The 18,275-nt window shown below is 34.9% G+C and overlaps 1 protein-coding gene across 2 annotated transcripts; it reads right to left on the bottom strand.

Annotated features, from left to right (window-relative positions):
- Nucleotides 1-295: 295 nt before the first annotated feature.
- anxa3b (annexin A3b) lies at nt 296-13,447 on the bottom strand. Of its 2 annotated transcripts, none has more exons than XM_051121311.1 (14): nt 13,317-13,447; nt 11,416-11,457; nt 11,265-11,312; nt 11,077-11,164; nt 10,835-10,929; nt 10,632-10,745; nt 10,464-10,554; nt 10,280-10,359; nt 10,120-10,176; nt 6,488-6,581; nt 6,195-6,290; nt 5,887-5,945; nt 5,631-5,753; nt 296-1,647 (listed from the first exon to the last, which is right to left on the bottom strand). In XM_051121311.1, the coding sequence occupies exons 2-14, from the start codon at nt 11,428-11,430 to the stop codon at nt 1,585-1,587; spliced, it is 1,023 nt and encodes a 340-aa protein (XP_050977268.1). In that variant the 5' UTR covers nt 11,431-11,457; nt 13,317-13,447; the 3' UTR covers nt 296-1,584. The 2 variants fall into 2 exon arrangements, with proteins under 2 accessions (XP_050977268.1, XP_050977267.1); XM_051121310.1 differs by lacking the exon at nt 13,317-13,447 and adding an exon at nt 11,899-12,110 and having other exon boundaries at nt 300-1,647.
- Nucleotides 13,448-18,275: the final 4,828 nt, after the last annotated feature.

Here is an 18,275-nt window from a genome sequence, read left to right as displayed (position 1 = left end):
TATATAAAAAACGTGTCCAGCTGGAACTGGCATTAAATTAGTCTCATATCTGCCAACTGAAAGAATCGGTTCAAACGTTTTTATAAAGTAATACACTCAAGACATAAACATATTTCCAGCACGAATAATTTGAAACATTTCTGAAGTATAGTAAAAAGTATAAAAACATTTCGTGGTAAAGTCAAATAATTCACCTCAAACGATTCAGTGGAACTTGATTCAAAAGAATCAGTTAAGACTCAAAAGAACGAATCCGACTTCCCTACGTAAAATTGTATATTAAAACTGTAATGAGTATACTGTATTTTACAATTTAGTTTGTGAATTATTGCTTAAATATACCAATCCTTCAGATCAACGAATGTTATTCTGTATGCCATGTGAAGGTTGACTTTGTGCCAATGACCTGTCTTTAATCTCTTAATGATGCCATCAAATGTTTTACATGATGTAGTTTTGGCATAATAAAAGAGCTGCACTGTTTTAATCATATTCTGAAATGTGTTTTAATCTGATTGTTTTGTTCTACTCTTGCATTAGGGATTTTCCAGGCCATTGTTCTTTTCCTGTCTGAAGACAAATTGAAAAGAGAATGTGAGGTCAGGTTTTGTTTTACTTTAATAATAACAGCTGCAGATTATGAACAGTAATTAAGATAATCTGTGACTTTTCACCTCTGCAGACTGTACACATGCTCATGATAATTGCAACAAAAGCCTGAATTACTGTATGTAAAATCAGTTTTCATTGCATAAACACTTTTTTTACTGCTCATAATATTGTGTCTTGCTTTATTGCCAAGTGTAATATTAGCACTGACGCAAGCCATATCTCATGAGAAAGATTTTCCCTCATACAAAACCATACTTCTGGGCCTCCAGTCATTTTACAATCTGCCGTTCTGACCTCACACATGCTCCAAAGCAAATTAAAACCTGTTTCAAGTATTATCAGTGGTTTCCTTATTGGTGAAAGGAGCTAAGAATCTTTTGTGGGTTTTAGCAGCATCTGCTAACATCACTTTTAATTGACAATCTGCATTGTTTTGGGAAATTAGATATTAGTAATCTCCAAATGAGGACGAAAGTTTAATTTCAACAGCAGAATTAAGACCAAACGTCAACCTAATTCCGGTTTTATGTACTTATGATCGAATGACAAAACAAAATGAGCAGTCATTTAAATACTTCCCACAGAAATCCCAAGAGATCCACTTTGCTACCAAATACATGTAGCTTACTTCACTGCCACCTGCTGGATCAGGGACAAAACACACTGAAAACAACCTCAAAACGCAAAGGTTTATTCTTCAGATATTCATTCATTATATAACAAAAGTTTAACAAATCAAAATGCAGGTTCTGATACTAAAATAATTTGTATTATATTAGAGTTATTCTAAAGCCAAGTATAAATGATCATATATCTATGATTATAAACAATCAAACTAGTTCAAGAATACATTTCATGAAGCTCTTCTGATTTATTCGTAGTATTTTAATTGTATTTAAGTTATATTTGGACGCTCTTTCACATATATTTGGACACTTCAGCGGTGATGTTCTTCTTTGGCAGCGGTTACATTCATTTTCCATCTTCACCACAGATCTTCAGCAGGGTTTGACGAAAATCCCCACCTGTTTCAGACTAAAACAAAGATATGAAAAGGACATCATTAATCTGACTACTGACATTAAACCTCATACTGCCCTTGCTAAATATTTAGAACCCGTATTTATTAGGGATTCAAGTTAGCAGTAGAACCCATAATAATTAGTTTATTTGTAAACATTCGGGATGCGCGCGCAGCATGGTTGCAGAAAACCCGGGAGAGATAGCCTTTACGGCCAGAGAATTACAAGGATACGGTACAAAATACTTAGATTTAAAAAGAGTATAGATTATATTGATTAGATGTCATTTTCAAAATGTTATTCGCATATTACAAGAGCTTGTCACCCAGCGATAAGCACTGTTATTCAACGAAATTGATGTTAGATAGTGGGATAGTCTTACAGATCCGAAACCGGGATCCTGACTTTATTTTCGAGATTCAATTTCAATTCCGAGATTATATCCCACAAATCTAGAGGAAAAACAACTCATCATTCTCTCTTTTCCCCTCATCTTATATACCACACTTCTGGCTTTTTTCCCCCTCAGAATTAACAAACTCATTAGTTTTGTTAAATCGAGTTATAAAATCCGAATTAGTAGATATAAACTTGCATTTGTGAGGAAAAAAGTCAGAATTGTGAGATAAAACAACAAAAAAAAAGTTTGGTAAAAAGGTTAATACCCTGGTGAAAAAGCCAGCATATGCTGGTAGGTATGTTTTGATGCTGGTTTAAGCTGGTCCTTAGCTGGTTTAAGCTGGACCGTTGCTGGTTTTGTTGCTCGTCAAGGACCAGCATGAACCAGCATCAAAACCTACCTAACCAGCATTCCAGCATCAAAACATACCTACCAGCATATGCTGGCTTTTTCACCAGGGTAGTAATAGGTTTAAATAATATTTCATGCTGTAACGGTAGGGCTAATACAGTACATCCCCTATGAACAGCATATGTGAATATTATGTAGACCTATTGTTTAAATCAAATGTAAGCTTTAAAAGTAGACAAATCGTAGCAGTTTTCATCCATAGCATGTCCGTTTAAACATCTGCGTTTAGCTTCAAATGGCGTCTTTGACTACAGTATTGTGTAAAAATTATTTGCATTCCGCTTTTGACATTAAAAGGCACAAAAAAAAAATTTTTTCTCTTATTCCATGGAGTTTACCTGTTTACCTCCACTTGCTACCAGTGTTTTTCTGCAACCACTATGCGCGCGCAGCTGCAAGTGACGTCACTGTGACGTCTATTCGAAATTGGACCGTTGATGCTGTCTACACTGAATGCGGCACGGAAAATTCCCGACAGTAAACTACTGCATTCTATTTATGACGTGCTCACACAAAGTTCAAATAATTTGCAACGGTCGCTCTGTCGCGTCCAGTGTAGACAGACTTTAGAGGTTGCGGCGTGGCGCGACAACTGTCGCATCCAGTGTAAACACGGTGTCATATCGTTGAAATCTTTGGCTCACACTGGAAAAAAGTCAATTTTCAGGTTTTTTAAAAAAAAACCTTCTTTTGCAAACTAGTCCTAGGTTTTTCGCCCAATCGGAATCAAACCTGTTCAAGAAGATTCCCTGGAGAGTGAATATCAATATTGTCAAAAAAGTTGAACTTTTGACTTTCTGTTGCAAAGGGGGGCGCCAAAACGTTCGAAGGGGGCAGGGCCGCCTTTACTGAAATGGCTTTAACTTTTGAATGGAATGAGATATCTTCACCAAACTCAAAATGCCTATGTAAAAGCTGAATCTGAGGTCACATAAAAAAAGTCACGGAGCTTGGCCACTTGGTGGTGCTATAAGAGGGAAAAAACATAAAAACTGCCATCTGTATGCACGGTCTTGGTCCAAAATGCCACAAGCGTCTGTAAGGACATTTGCGTATCTCATGGCTGCCATAGGCCGATGAACTTTGAGCACCTATTAGACAAGATTACCAGAGGCAGATCAGAACGAATCTTGTTAAAATGATTGAAAAAATGTAAGACCTACTTTTGCGAACTTGTCTTAGGTTTTTTCACTTAATCTGGAAATAACCATTGCTGTACAATTCTGTGGACTCTCCAGGTCAGAGGTCTGAAACTCAGAGCATTGGTCTCAAACTCAATTTCTGGAGGGCCGCAGCTCTGCAGAGTTCAGCTCCAACCAGCTCCAACTCACACTTGCTTGGAAGTTTCTACTAATCCTGAAGACCTTGATTAGCTAGACCTAGGATCAGGTGTTGTTTGATTAGGGTTGGAGCTAAACTGTGCAGAGCTGTGGCCCTCCAGAAATTGAGTTTGAGACCAATGCTCTAGGTCAATATTTATGAAAAAATGTTGAAATGTAACGTTTGGAAAGATATAACGTGTTCGGTTAGAAAAGGGGCCTACCTAAATATACCCAAAGGCCTATAAAACCTAAAGGAAAACTCAAAACTTCACAAAACCCAGTGAATTCAGGTCAATTTTTCAAGTCAATTTTTCTGAATAAATATGCTTTCCACTGATGTATGGTTTGCTATAATAGAACAATATTTGGGCGACATACAACTATTTGAAAATCTGCAATCTGAGGGTGCAAAAAATCAAAATATTGAGAAAATCACCTTTAAAGTCGTCCAAAGAAAGTTCTTAACGCATATTACTAATTAAAAATTAAGTTTTAATATATTTACAGTAGGAATTTTACAAAATATCTTCATGGAACAAGATCTTTACTTAGTATCCTAATGATTTTTGGCATAAATTAATAATTTTGACCCATCCAATTTATTTTTGGCTATTGCTACAAATATACCCCAGTGACTTCAGACTGTTTTTGTGGTCCAGGGTCACATATGTAATGTCTTTTTTTATATGTGCTTAAATGTCTTAAAGTGCTTGAAACCTCTGTAATTGCTGCTTGCAGCTATATTTTATTTATTATCTAGAAATATATTTATAATCTTTGTTAAAACAGTGGTTTTAGTGTGTCAGAAATGAAGGGCCTGGAGGGCAACAACAGCTTAATAGTAAAGCAGGAACAGTACAGTATGAAAAGGGAACAAATAAAAAACATGACAATGCTTTAAAGCAGCAGATTTGTAATTACAACAGAATTGTCAGGTCGCAGTGCAAAGCGTGTTTGATGGACTGACAGAGAGCATGTACAGGCACACATGACGGTCAAAAGAACGCTGTAATACAATGTTAAACTCTCATGTGTTTTGGTTTTACTCAGAACCTTAGAGAAATCAGCATGACTTTGGTTGTTTTCATGCAGTCAATTGAATTAACAAAATTTAATTTATGAACCTCTTCAGGATGCATCAACCACATGCTGCCTCGAAGAGCCTACTGTACGTGTTCAGAAGTCATATTTTGGTCAGAAAATAATGGACTTGCTTGACAATTTCATATTTAATTCTTCCTTTTTCATTTTTTGACAAAGATTGGATGCTTTTTGGCCCTTTTTTAAACCCGAACCCTCAAAAACCTGTTATGTGAGCAGTGTTTTCTGATAAGCTTTATCATTATTCTTTATCATTATAACTTAATTATGACAAATACAATTATCCTCATCATAACTGTTTCACTAACACACCCCAACAGAAAATCCAGTCTCCCTCTGGTAATGACAACATTACACTGGTGTTCATGTACACTCCCTTTGAAAATAAGATGATAAACACATGACTTGAAGGCAGCTATAGCCAAGAGAACACACACAAGGCCCTTCCAAGAGGGCGGGGCTAATTAGCAGTTCCACCCACTGAAGATGTCAATCATTTTCTCTACCTTATAGGATTAGGATACCTTATAGGATTTTGGACATTCAAGACATTCTAGACTTACATTGTAAAAAAAATTTTTTTTGGAAGTTTATGGAGAATGTTTTACAATAAAATACTATTTTAGTCTACTTCAGAATTTCACGTGTAATTTAATGTGTTACCTCCCAGTTCTTTGTGATTATTTGTGAAACACTAACAATTTCCTGGCAAATGTTTCTACAGCGTATTTTTTCTGGCACAAATTCTTGTTTAATGCTTACCTCAATGTCAGCGTATAAAGAAGTGCCAAAGAGCTTCTTATATTCTGCCTTGATGTCCTGCAGGTCCAACTCGGAACGGCTCACTATGATTCTAATTAAGGTAGATTCAGTGGTACCAGCACCCTGAGAAAATACAAATGTTTCTTATTTAAAAGCAGTCTGCTTAAAGAGATATATCATGTTTCACAGTTTTAGACATTTCACTGTACATAATGTGACAAAATAGGGGAGGCGAATACAGAAAGACAGTTCTAACCTTCATGCTTTTATGCAGACACTCCGCAAGGTATGCTGGGACGCTCTTCACACATTTCACTGAAGCAAAGACATTTTCAATCATATTTAGAAGCACACAACTAAAATTAAAATATGAAAACACATAAAACAACCAAAATAAAATAAAAAGGATTAAGGATTTTATAAAAATATCTTGATTTGTGTTCAAAAGATGAACAAAGGTCTTATGGGTTTGGAACGACATGAGGGTGAGTAATTAACAACAGATTTTTCATTTTTGGGTGAACTATTCCTTTAACAAATACCACAAAAAACATTTTTAATTACCTATAGCCACCAGAATCTCCTCTAGTGTTCCTGACATCTCTCGTTCAATGCTTTCCTGAAGGGTCTTTCCGCTCAGACTCTTATACTCAACCAGAGCTTAGAGATAAAGATCGAAACACATTTCACACGGCTGAAAGTAAACTGAAACTCTGCTGAACAGTAAGTAGATTCTAAAATACAGTTCCATACAGTTCTTATGTATGACTCTTTCATATTAAGCTTACAGTTTTTTCAGAATTATTACAAAATAGTATATAAAATGAAAGATATGAAAAAAAGCCAAGAGGGTGTACTTTGTCTGAGCTGAGGAACGCTCCTGTGGCAGAGGATGTCGATAAACTTGCTCTCGTCTGTTCCCCACTTTTTCTCTCCTGCCTCATACAATGTCTGCAGAGTGGGAAAAATAGAAGATGTTTTGAAGAATGTTGGTAACCAAACCAATTTGGTTCCCAATGACTTCAACTATGTGAGTGAAAATACAATGGAAGGCAATGGGATCTTCTTTCATGTTCTGCAGAAGAAATCCAAAGTTCTGTCATGAAACTCTAAAGTGGGGAAAAAAATTATTTGACCCCCTGCTGATTTTGTATGTTTGCCCACTGACAAAGAAATGATCAGTCTATAATTTTAATGGTAGGCTTATTTGAACAGTGAGTGACAGAATATTTTTATGAAAACAACCGATCGTTATGCTAGATAAGACCCTTCTTTCTCAGCTGGGATCATTTACAACTGCATTTGGGGTCGTTTGAAGCCGCATTTAAACTGCATGCTGGAAGTTCAAAATTGGGGCACCATATCAGTCCATTATATGGAGAAAAATGCTGAAATGTTTTCCTCAAAAAACATAATTTCTTTACGACTGAAGAAAGAAAGACATGAACATCTTGGATAACAGGGGGGGAGTACATTACAGGTGCTGGTCATATAATTAGAATATCTTCAAAAAGTTGATTTATTTCACTAATTCCATTCAAGATGTGAAACTTGTATAATGTATACATTCATTCCACGCAGAGTGATATATTTCAAGTGTTTATTTCTTTTAATTTTGATGATTATAACTGACAACTAATGAAAACCCCAAATTCAGTATCTCAGAAAATTAGAATATTGTGGAAAGGTTCAGTATTGAAGACACCTGGTGCCACACTCTAATCAGCTAATTAACTCAAAACACCTGCAAAGGCCTTTAAATGGTCTCTCAGGCTAGTTCTGTAGGCTACACAATCATGGGGAAGAATGCTGATTTGACAGTTGTCCAAAAGACGACCATTGACACCTTGCACAAGGAGGGCAAGACACAAAAGGTCATTGCAAAAGAGGCTGGCTGTTCACAGAGCTCTGTGTCCAAGCACATTAATAGAGAGGCGAAGAGAAGGAAAAGATGTGGTAGAAAAAAGTGTACAAGCAATAGGGATAACCGCACCCTGGAGAGAATTGTGAAACAAAACCTGCCTGGGCTAAAGACAAAAAGGACTGGACTGCTGCTGAGTGGTCCAAAGTTATGTTCTCTGATGAAAGTAAATTTTGCATTTCCTTTAGAAATCAGGGTCCCAGAGTCTGGAGGAAGAGAGGAGAAGCACAGAATCCACGTTGCTTGAGGTCCAGTGTAAAGTTTCCACAGTCAGTGATGGTTTGGGGTGCCATGTCATCTGCTGGTGTTGGTCCACTGTGCTTTCTGAGGTCCAAGGTCAACACAGCTGTATACCAGGACGTTTTAGAGCACTTCATGCTTCCTGCTGCTGACCAACTTTATGGAGATGCAGATTTCATTTTCCAACAGGACTTGGCACCTGCACACAGTGCCAAAGCTACCAGTACCTGGTTTAAGGATCATGGTATCCCTGTTCTTAATTGGCCAGCAAACTCGCCTGACCTTAACCCCATAGAAAATCTATGGGGTATTGTGAAGAGGAAGATGTGATATGCCAGACCCAACAATGCAGAAGAGCTGAAGGCCACTATCAGAGCAACCTGGGCTCTCATAACACCTGAGCAGTGCCACAGACTGATCGGCTCCATGTCACGCCGCATTGCTGCAGTAATTCAGGCAAAAGGAGCCCCAACTAAGTACTGAGTGCTGTACATGCTCATACTTTTCATGTTCATACTTTTCAGTTGGCCAAGATTTCTAAAAATCCTTTCTTTGTATTGGTCTTAAGTAATATTCTAATTTTCTGAGATACTGAATTTGGGGTTTTCATTAGTTGTCAGTTATAATCATCAAAATTAAAAGAAATAAACACTTGAAATATATCACTCTGCGTGGAATGAATGTATACATTATACAAGTTTCACATCTTGAATGGAATTAGTGAAATAAATCAACTTTTTGAAGATATTCTAATTATATGACCAGCACCTGTATATGTGAATCTTTGTTTTGAAAGTGGACTTCTCCTTTAAGGTCTGGAGACTGGCTATAGGCCACTCCAGGACCTTAATGTGCTTGAGCCACTCCTTTTTTGCCTTGTCCGTGTGTATTGGGTCACTGTCATGCTGGAATACCCATCTACGACCCATTTTCCATGAGGGAAGGAGATTCTCACCCAAGATTTGATGGTACATGGCCCTGTCCATCGTCCCTTTGATGTGGTGCAGTTGTCCTGTTCCCTTAGCAGAAAAACAGCCCAAAAGCATAATGTTTTCACCTCCATGTTTGACAAAGTGGACGGTGTTCTTGGAGTCATATGCAGCATTCCTTCTCCTCTAAACACGGCGAGTTGAGTTGATTCCAAAGAGCTCGATTTTAGTCTCATCTGACCACAACACTTTCACCCAGTTCTCCTCTGAATCATTCAGATGTTCCTTGGCAAACTTTAGACGGGTGCATTTACATGTGCTTTCTTGAGCAGGGGGACCTTGCGGCCACTGCAGGATTTCAGTCCTTCATGGTGTAGTGTGTTATCAATTGTTTTCTTGGTGACTATGGTCCCAGCTGCCTTAAGATCATTGACAAGATCCTCCCGTGTAGTTCTGGGCTGATTCCTCACTGTTCTCAGGATCATTGAAACTCCACGAGGTGAGATCTTGCATGGAGCCCCAGACCGAGGGAGACTGACAGTTATTTTGTGTTTCTTCCATTTGCGAATAATTGCACCAACTGTTGTCACCTTCTCACCAAGCTGCTTGGCGATGGTCTTGTAGCCCATTCTAGCATTCTGTAAGTCTACAATCTTGCCCCTGACATCCTTGGACAGCTTATTGGTCTTGGCCATGGTGGAGCGTATGGAATCTGATTGATTGATTGCTTCTGTGGACAAGTGTCTTTTATACAGGCAACAAGATGAGCTATCTGTATAAAAGACACCTGGATGCCAGAAATCTTGCTGATTGATAGGGGGTCAAATACTTATTTCACTCATTAAAATGCAAATCAATTTATACAATTTTTGAAATGCATTTATGCATTTTTTGTTGTTATTCTGTCTCTTACTATTCAAATAAACCTACCATTAAAATTATACACTGATCATTTCTTTGTCAGTGGGCAAATGTACAAAATCAGCAGGGCATCAAATAATTTTACCCCCTCTATAGATGGCGCAGACCGATAGGTTCTAACTATCTCAATCACATCATTATCACAGGGCGCAGCTGATTGGTTCTTTTCGTATCAGCAGCGAATGAGCTTGCTGCTCGACATTCAAATACTCAGCTAGTACTTGCTGTAACAGTTGCAGCACCTCAGAAACCCTCCACCTCCCCAGCTCCACCTGTAAAGATCTGCTACGCGGTGATTTCAAGTATGCTATATATGGGGGTTATTTTATATATGTTACATGTGCAGCAGCAGTATTTCCTACATGCTAACAGTGTCATGTCTGTGGATGTATATTGATTTTTTTTCATTTGATTCTTAGCTGAATTTGGTTGTACTTATACGCCTGATAAAACATCAGCAATAGTGTTTTCACTTCACCTTGGCATCCTGTTTAGCTTTTGCCATATCCACGGTGGCACTTTCATCCCTCTTGCCCTTTTAGTTAAAAAGACAAACAAATTGTAAGGCAGACAGCTGCACTGCACATTTGAATGAATTTAAATATGATTCAGAACCAGAAAAAATGATTTGACTCTACCTCAGCGAGGATCAACAAGGTCTTTTCAAAGTCCCCTGACACCTCAGATTTCAGGTCGTGAATTAAAGCTCTTCCAGTTTCTGAAAAACAGACAACACTTAAGTGGCATCCAAGTACTGTAACAATATTGTAAAAATATATCTATGATGGAAAAATATGAAATAAGTAACATTAAAAGACAAACCAGCCAAATATGCATCACACATAGCCTTGATTTGATGGTTGGAGCGTGATGCAAAAAGTTCTATCAAAATGCGTTCGTTTGTGCCCGCGCCCTGTGATGAAACTCAATGTGTTAACAACTTCCATGATGTAATCTTGGTTAAATTCAAAAAGAAAAGGCATTGTGTACTTTTATAGCCCGTATGAACTCTTGGCAGTCAAACTTTGCAGGAGGAGTGACCAGGGCCACCAAAATATCCTCAAAGTCTCCATGTGTATCACCTTCCAAGTCATCACAAAGAGTCTAAGATGAAAAAACATACACATGTTGTTAAATATCAGACAACATTCAACTCCTAACTGAACACGTGTACAGGTAATATGGTGTTTTACCCTCCCAGTGGCGTCGTGATATGCTTTACAGATCAGCTGGCGCTGTGCATTGCTTCTTTGAGTGAGAATGTCAATAAGAGTCTTTTCAGTAGTGCCTGAGGAATTACAAACGCAAACACACAGTTCCTCATTGTGACATAAGGTCAACGGCCAGCAAACAGAAAGCAACAGGATTTCAACATCTGAGCTGGATGTGTGCAGTGCAAGTTCCCTAAAAGTCCACACCCAGGTTAGTCACTTACCAATCCCTTCCATGGCTTTCCTTAAAGCAGCAGCATCCTCGCCTGGATTAAAGCCTGCCTTCTCCTTAACGGTGCCACGTGCTGTTGACTTAGTAAAACATGGATTATATTGATATATAAACCTGTTTAACCTACTACATATAATGTATAAGTGTATAAAACAACATAAAATGCAATAACAATCTTACATTTACAGTCAGAGAGGAGGGGGATTCCAGGAGAAGATCCAAATCATCCTGAAAATGAGTAGAAATGATTAAATCTGCCTAAAAATTATTATTTTTAGTACTTTTAGAGCAAGAAGTGTCACTTTATCCTGAAATAAACAAGTGTACTCACCCATACAGAAGACATTTTTGCTGTTGTGGGTGGGTTTGAGTTCTGTAACCAGATACTAGTTCGTTATATTGAACATAAATGTAAATTATATACTATATGCTCTTTAGTTACATACTTTTAGGATGCTTTCAAAAGAGGCATTAATTCTCCTAACGCTGCGCATTTTTTACGCATTAATGAAATATGTGGTCAAAATGGAGGAATGGATACCGATTACATACGTCACATCACATTGCAACGTTTATTCTCAGTGCAATTTTATATGCGATTCATGACAGCATGATAAAGTCCGCTAACATCACTGTAAGCGCTCACTGAGAGCCTAAACATAACGTAACGTGAAAATCTCGCGTCTTTTACACATGAATACTTGGCAACACATATCGCAAACAAACAAAACATCAAACTCGACTATGCTGATAAGTGCTCGATTGGTTTTAACGCTTATTTCTGTATACAGAGGAACAAAACTTTCAACGTTACCTTTGCTAAAGCGTCTCCGTCCACTATAAGCCACACCTATTACGGGTCTCTGGGACTACACCCAAACACCAGAGGATATGAGATCAAAATGAGATCACGAGCTCGTATATCACGCCAGTTTTACATACTGTACGTGGCTACAACACCTGAGAGCAAAAAATCACATAGTCTGTATGATGAATGTGGTGATGAACGAGTTACAATGTGCAGTAAGGTCCAAATATTTCAGATTGATGCCAAAATGAGCAAGAAACCTCATCCGGAACGTGACCCTAGCTAAAATTAAACAACATTTCATAATTTCCTGTGCAAATATGGACGTTGACCGATTGTATTATTAACTTTGGGACTTCTGCCAGGACTAGCAGCTGTTAGCACAGTCATAAAACTATAAAATGAACCTCAAATGTAAATACAATTAAAGTCAAAAGTTTACATACACCTTGTAGAATCTGCAAAATGTTGATTATTTACCAAAATAACAGGGATCATACAAAATGCATGTTATTTTTTTTATTTAGTACTGATCTGAATAAGATACTGCTTGCTGTTCCTTCAGAAAAATCCTTCAGGTCCCACAAATGTTTTGATTTTTCAGCATTTTTGTGTATTTGAACCCTTTCCAACAATGACTATTTGACTGTATGATTTTGAGATCCATCTTTTCACACTGAGGACAACTGAGGGACTCATATGCAACTATTACAGAAGGTTCAAACATTCACTGATGCTTCAGATGGAAAAAAACATGCATTAAGAGCCGGGGGGTGAAAACTTTTGAATTTGAAGATCAGGGTAAATTTAACTTATTTTGTCTTCTGGAAAACATGTAAGTATCTTCTGTAGCTTCTGAAGGGCAGTACTAAATGAAAAAGAAAAAAAGATATTTAGGCAAAATAAGAAATGTACACATCCTCATTCTGTTCAAAAGTTTTCACCCCCCGGCTCTTAATGCATTGTGTTTCCTTCTGGAGCATCAGTGAGTGTTTGAACCTTCTGTAATAGTTGCATATGAGTCTCTCAGTTGTCCCCAGTGTGAAAAGATGGATCTCAAAATCATACAGTCATTGCTGGAAAGGGCTCAAATACACAAAAATGATGAAAAGCCAAAGAATCTGAGGAATCTGAAGGATTTTTCCTTTAACTGTTTAGGACAAACAAGGGACTCATGAACAACTATCACTAAAAAAACAACAACTGTGGATCATTCATGTAATAACACAGTATTAAGAATTTAAGTGTATGTAAACTTTTTAACAGGCTCATTTTTATAAATTCAATTTTATTTTGTGGACCATGTAAATGTCTTTTATATGAAATATCTTATTCAGGTCAGTACTAAATAAAAAATAACATGCATTTTGTATGATCCCTCTATTTTGGTAAAATAATAACATTTTGCGTTTTGCAATACTCACCAAAGACAGATCAAGCTCATTATAAAATGTCTCCAAAGTCGTTGTTTTCCATGTGAGTCTCTTCTTTTTGAATCCTACAGCATAAAGTGCAGAGCAGGTAGACACAGATGAGAAGATAGACAGAAACCACTGACCATATGACCGTCCCGTACAGAACAGACAACAGCAGGTTACCAACAGGCTCCATCTGCATCCTTACTTCAGGACAAAAAGCAGACATGAGAGTGATAGCTTGGTTACAAATATTACTTTGACGTCATGGAAAAGTATGAGGGAGTAATAAAAATGTGTCTTAACAAACACAAACCGTTATATTATTTATGTGGAGCATGTATAAAGAATATACACAGGAAATTACACGCTTGTATAACAGTACAGCTGCAACATGATGGTGTCCAAACAATGTATTTCTGCATTCTTAGTTGCATAAAGCTTGAGTATTTGCAATTATTGCTCAGGAAAATTATATAGTTCATCAAACATGTTAACTACAGCAGGGCATGTTGGAAGACTGTATGGGGTTGTCACAATGAAATATTAAAATGAAAGTATTTGAAATATTAAACAAGAATAAAATAAAAAAATAAATAAAAAAGTCAAATAAAGTAAAAAAAGTTGTATACCGAACATACCGAACATTATTTATATTCAAATAATTTTTTGAAATTGCAAATAATTTTTATTTTGCAAGAAAATAGTGTGATGCAAAATTTCTTTTGATTCAATGTTACTTGCTTTTTTTTGTAATTAATTTATGATATTTAATAGCAATTTCTGAATGAAAATAGTTTCAAAGTAAAACCATTTTTTTGTAGTGTAGGCTATTAAATGGCGTTTTCAGTAAAAACATTATGAAATGAAAATTAAAAATGTAAAAATATATAATACAAAATACAAACCTTAAAACAATTAATTGTAATGGCAACATTGTAATTGTAATAAGCTGTTATTGTAATGAATTTATAAAAAAAAAATTATGAATTAAAATTAGTAATAAAAAATATTATTATTATTAGTTGGTGGGAAAAAAATTACAACAAATTAATAAGATAAAAAGATTAATAAATAAGAAACTTATAGATATGTTGCCTACTTTGAATGCAATGTAGGTTACTTTTATAATAAGCTGTTATTGTGATAAATGTATTATTTTCAAATGTACATGTTTTATTAATTAATTGTATTTTTAAAAATGTATTATTATAATTATTATTAATAATAATGATAATAATAATAATAATAATAATTAATATTATTATTTGTATAAAAATCACAAGGAATTAATAATTACTTATTAATAATTAATTGTAAAAAAATATTATATTTCATTATTTATTTAATTACTTTTCTAATAATTATATATAATAATATATTTATAATAATAATAATAATATTAATAACAATATATTATTAAATTAATAAATAGGTAAATAAATAAAGGAATTAATAAATATGTATTAATAAATAAGGAACGTATCCTCTGTGGATGCAGTGTAGGTTACTTTGTTAATAAGATGTTATTGTAATAAATGTATGATTAATTTCATTTTTTAAAATGTATTATTATTATTGTTTGTTAATTAGGAATTAATAAATGTGTATTATTAAACAAGGAATTTATAAATATGTTGCCTTCCTTGGATGCAATGTAGTTTACTTTGTTAGTAAACTGTTACTGTAATAAATTTATTATTTCAAAATTTTAATTTTTGCTTATTAATTTTAGTTTGTACAATTTAAGAAAAAAAAAACAGTTTAATTAATTATTATTATTATTATTTGTTTCAAAAACACAAGGAATTAATATTTATGAGCAAATAAGAAATGTGTAAATATGTTGCCCTCCTTGGATGCATTGTAGGTTATTTTTTTTAGTAAGCTGTTATTGTAATAATTTTTTTTTGTTAATTAATCATTTTACATCAATTTAATAATAATAATAACAACAACAACAACAACTATTATTATTACTATTATTATTGTTTGTTTAAAAAGTAATAATAATAATAATAATAATAATTATTATTATTATTATTATTAGTTGTTTAAAAACAATCACAAGGAATTAATAAATATGTATTAATACATAAGGATCTCATAAATATGTTGCCTACCTTGAATGCAATGTAGGTTACTTTGGATTAAAGGATGTAAATATTTAAAACAACTTAGTTACATAAGACAACATTTAACATAAATATTGTCTACAGAAAATAGTTTAACCTAATTTTAAAAATACCATTATTTATAGTTGACTTGTAGGTATTCAGTTGTTTGCAGCAATTACAAAAATATGAATATATTGTAATTTTAGTTTAGGACATAAGATTTTTTTCTATGACTGAGATTTAAGGTCTGTGACGGCTAACACTGGTCTGCCTTTTAACAGCATATTTTAGCATGTTACACTGTCTGCTGTCTCCCTCTGCTGGTCACTGCTGTGCAAAATACAACATTAGCTCTATTTTCCCAAAGTCCTGACCTCGTGGAGATTTCTGAGAAACGAGAAAGGGATAAAGTGTGAGAAGCAAAGAGCTTGATGAAAGTCTAGTTTCTTTGATTCAGCTCTCATTCGTCAAGAGCTGTTGAGGTTTACAGCCTGGCTAAATCACCTGTTCTCCACACCACTGCTGTAGATACATTAATATTTCAATTTCACGAGAGGCCAGCTGAGTGTATGTAAAACACCGGTCCTCCTTTATCTATAGTCCAATCTCCAGTGCAGCACCCTTGAGGAAATTGTGGGTTGAAGGAAGCAGCCGACGATCCAAGTCGGAATAACGTCTTAAGTGCAGATTGATCCAGAACGCTGTGGGATACCAAGTCTTTCCCAGAGAGCCCACAAGAGCTGTGTGTGCTCGCACAAGATTATACACATCTGCTTAAATCTAGAATCAATTACTTTTTATTTATGAAATATGATACATAAAATTTACTTTTTCTGGATGAAGTGAGCACAATGGAATATTTGGGAATAATTAAAAAATAATAAATTAGATATAAAATGACTTAACCGGGTATTTTAACATACATACAAAAATTATTTTAAAATATATTTGTATATTCATATTTGCTGTATATACTGAAAAGGTAAGACACTAAAGGCAAAACCATTTACTGTATCATATTTATCATACAGTATGTGACATTGGACCACAAAACCAGAAGTAGCATGGGTATATTTGTAGCAATAGCCAACAATAGTTGGGTCAAAATTATTAATTTTGCCTTTATGCCAAAAATCTTTAGGATATTGGGGAAAGATCATGTTCCATGAAGATATTCTGTACATTCCACACCGTAAAACTTATCAAAACTTAATTTTTGATTAGTAATATGCATTGCTAAGAACTTCATTTGAACAACTTTAAAGGTGATTTTCTCAATATTATGATTTTTTTGCACCCTCAGATTCCAGATTTTCAAATAGTTGTATCTTGACCAAATATTGTTCTATCATAATAAATCATACATCAATGGAAAGCTTATAATTCAGCTTTCAGATTATGTACAAGTCTCACTTTAAGAAAACTGACCCTTCTGACTGGTTTTGTGGTCCAGGGTCACATATTTTAGTTTTGGGCTATATATTTTACATTCTCTAATATAATAGTTTATTAATTGATTGATTTAAAAATCTGTTCATAAAGGATGATTTTAATTAAATGCATATGAATTAGCAGTGTCTGTAAGAATGAGTGTTTTTCAGCATTTTTGCACAAGAATCACAACTTCTGCCAAACATACACGAGCCAAAGTTTCCAACATTACAAAATAATATTTACTACTAAATAATAATAATTTACTACTTTATTCATGTACTTAAATGTATACAACAATTTATTTAATTCTCTTTGCTAAAGCTGCTGGGTTACTAGTGAAAAAAATAAAACTACACTATTCAGAAAATAGTCAAATATAATGATGATTTTAACTGAAGGATGACCTGCATTCTCAGGACAAGAGTAGGCTATAGTTTTTTGTCAGCTGCAAGCTGATAAACGTTTTAAATGATATACATTTATTTGAATAAAGGTGAAATCATTTTAAAATATAATAATAGCCTAAATTAACTTTGTTTGAAATGTATTAAATATATTTTATCCCTAAACAATTGCTCTGTTGTTCTTTATGTACTTTAACTTATTGATTTATTTATTTATTTATATCACTAAAGTCTATAATATTATTGTTATTTTGTGACACAACACTATACCATGTATTGAACTGTATTATTTTTTTTAACGCCAAAAAAAAATCATTAGCAATTTTGCATGCACTTAGAGAAAAAAATACCACTTTATTCTTCAATGCGAAACAAGCTTATGGGCGAGACTTCCGGTTCGTTAGCCGCTATATGAAAATAGCCAGAAGAATAACAACGTGCAGTAAACGGTAAAACTGCTTGCACTACAAACCAGTGTCTTCATTAAGAAAATGCATTCAAATAATAAATAACACACACTAATTTGCACTATCAAGCAGCAAAACAAACATTTTGCACAGCTAAAAATAGCTGAATGCCGATGAGACCAGAAGCCACGCCCATAAAATTTATAAACGCGTCCTGTGACAACTAGTCTCATATACGTACTGTTAATCATTACATAAAAGTCACAAATGTGGAAAAAAATTAGAAAAAAGAAAATGTTGTCGAATGCAAACCCCCAAAGCATGATTTATTATTATGATATCTCTGAACAAAAGTCATCAGAGCTTAAAACTGCGGCAAATATGGTCTAAAATAATTGCTCATATCCCAAAAGGATAACAGATGACCAGCTGAGAGGCTGTATTTCTGTCTGCTGCCACATGGTGGAGTCTTGTCTAAATCAGGAGAATGTGCATTGGCTGAAATTGCACATGCATGCTCATTTTTAACAAACACGTTAAATGAAGCCTTTGCTGCCTTTAAGACTAACCACAGCGAGACTAAAAAGACGAAAGATTGATATGTGT

This window comes from Labeo rohita, chromosome 10, assembly GCF_022985175.1.
Source record: "Labeo rohita strain BAU-BD-2019 chromosome 10, IGBB_LRoh.1.0, whole genome shotgun sequence".
In the NCBI taxonomy this organism is placed as follows: domain Eukaryota; kingdom Metazoa; phylum Chordata; class Actinopteri; order Cypriniformes; family Cyprinidae; genus Labeo; species Labeo rohita.
This window is presented reverse-complemented; position numbering and strand designations above follow the sequence as displayed.

What these genes read in the sequence shown, in the direction of transcription:
- anxa3b (XM_051121311.1), bottom strand. An exon ending in CCTCCTCTCTGACTGTAAAT is followed by an intron (nt 11,165 to 11,264) that starts GTAAGATTGTTA and finishes TGTTTTACTAAG; the next exon opens with TCAACAGCACGTGGCACCGT. An exon ending in ATCACGACGCCACTGGGAGG is followed by an intron (nt 10,746 to 10,834) that starts GTAAAACACCAT and finishes TTTTCATCTTAG; the next exon opens with ACTCTTTGTGATGACTTGGA.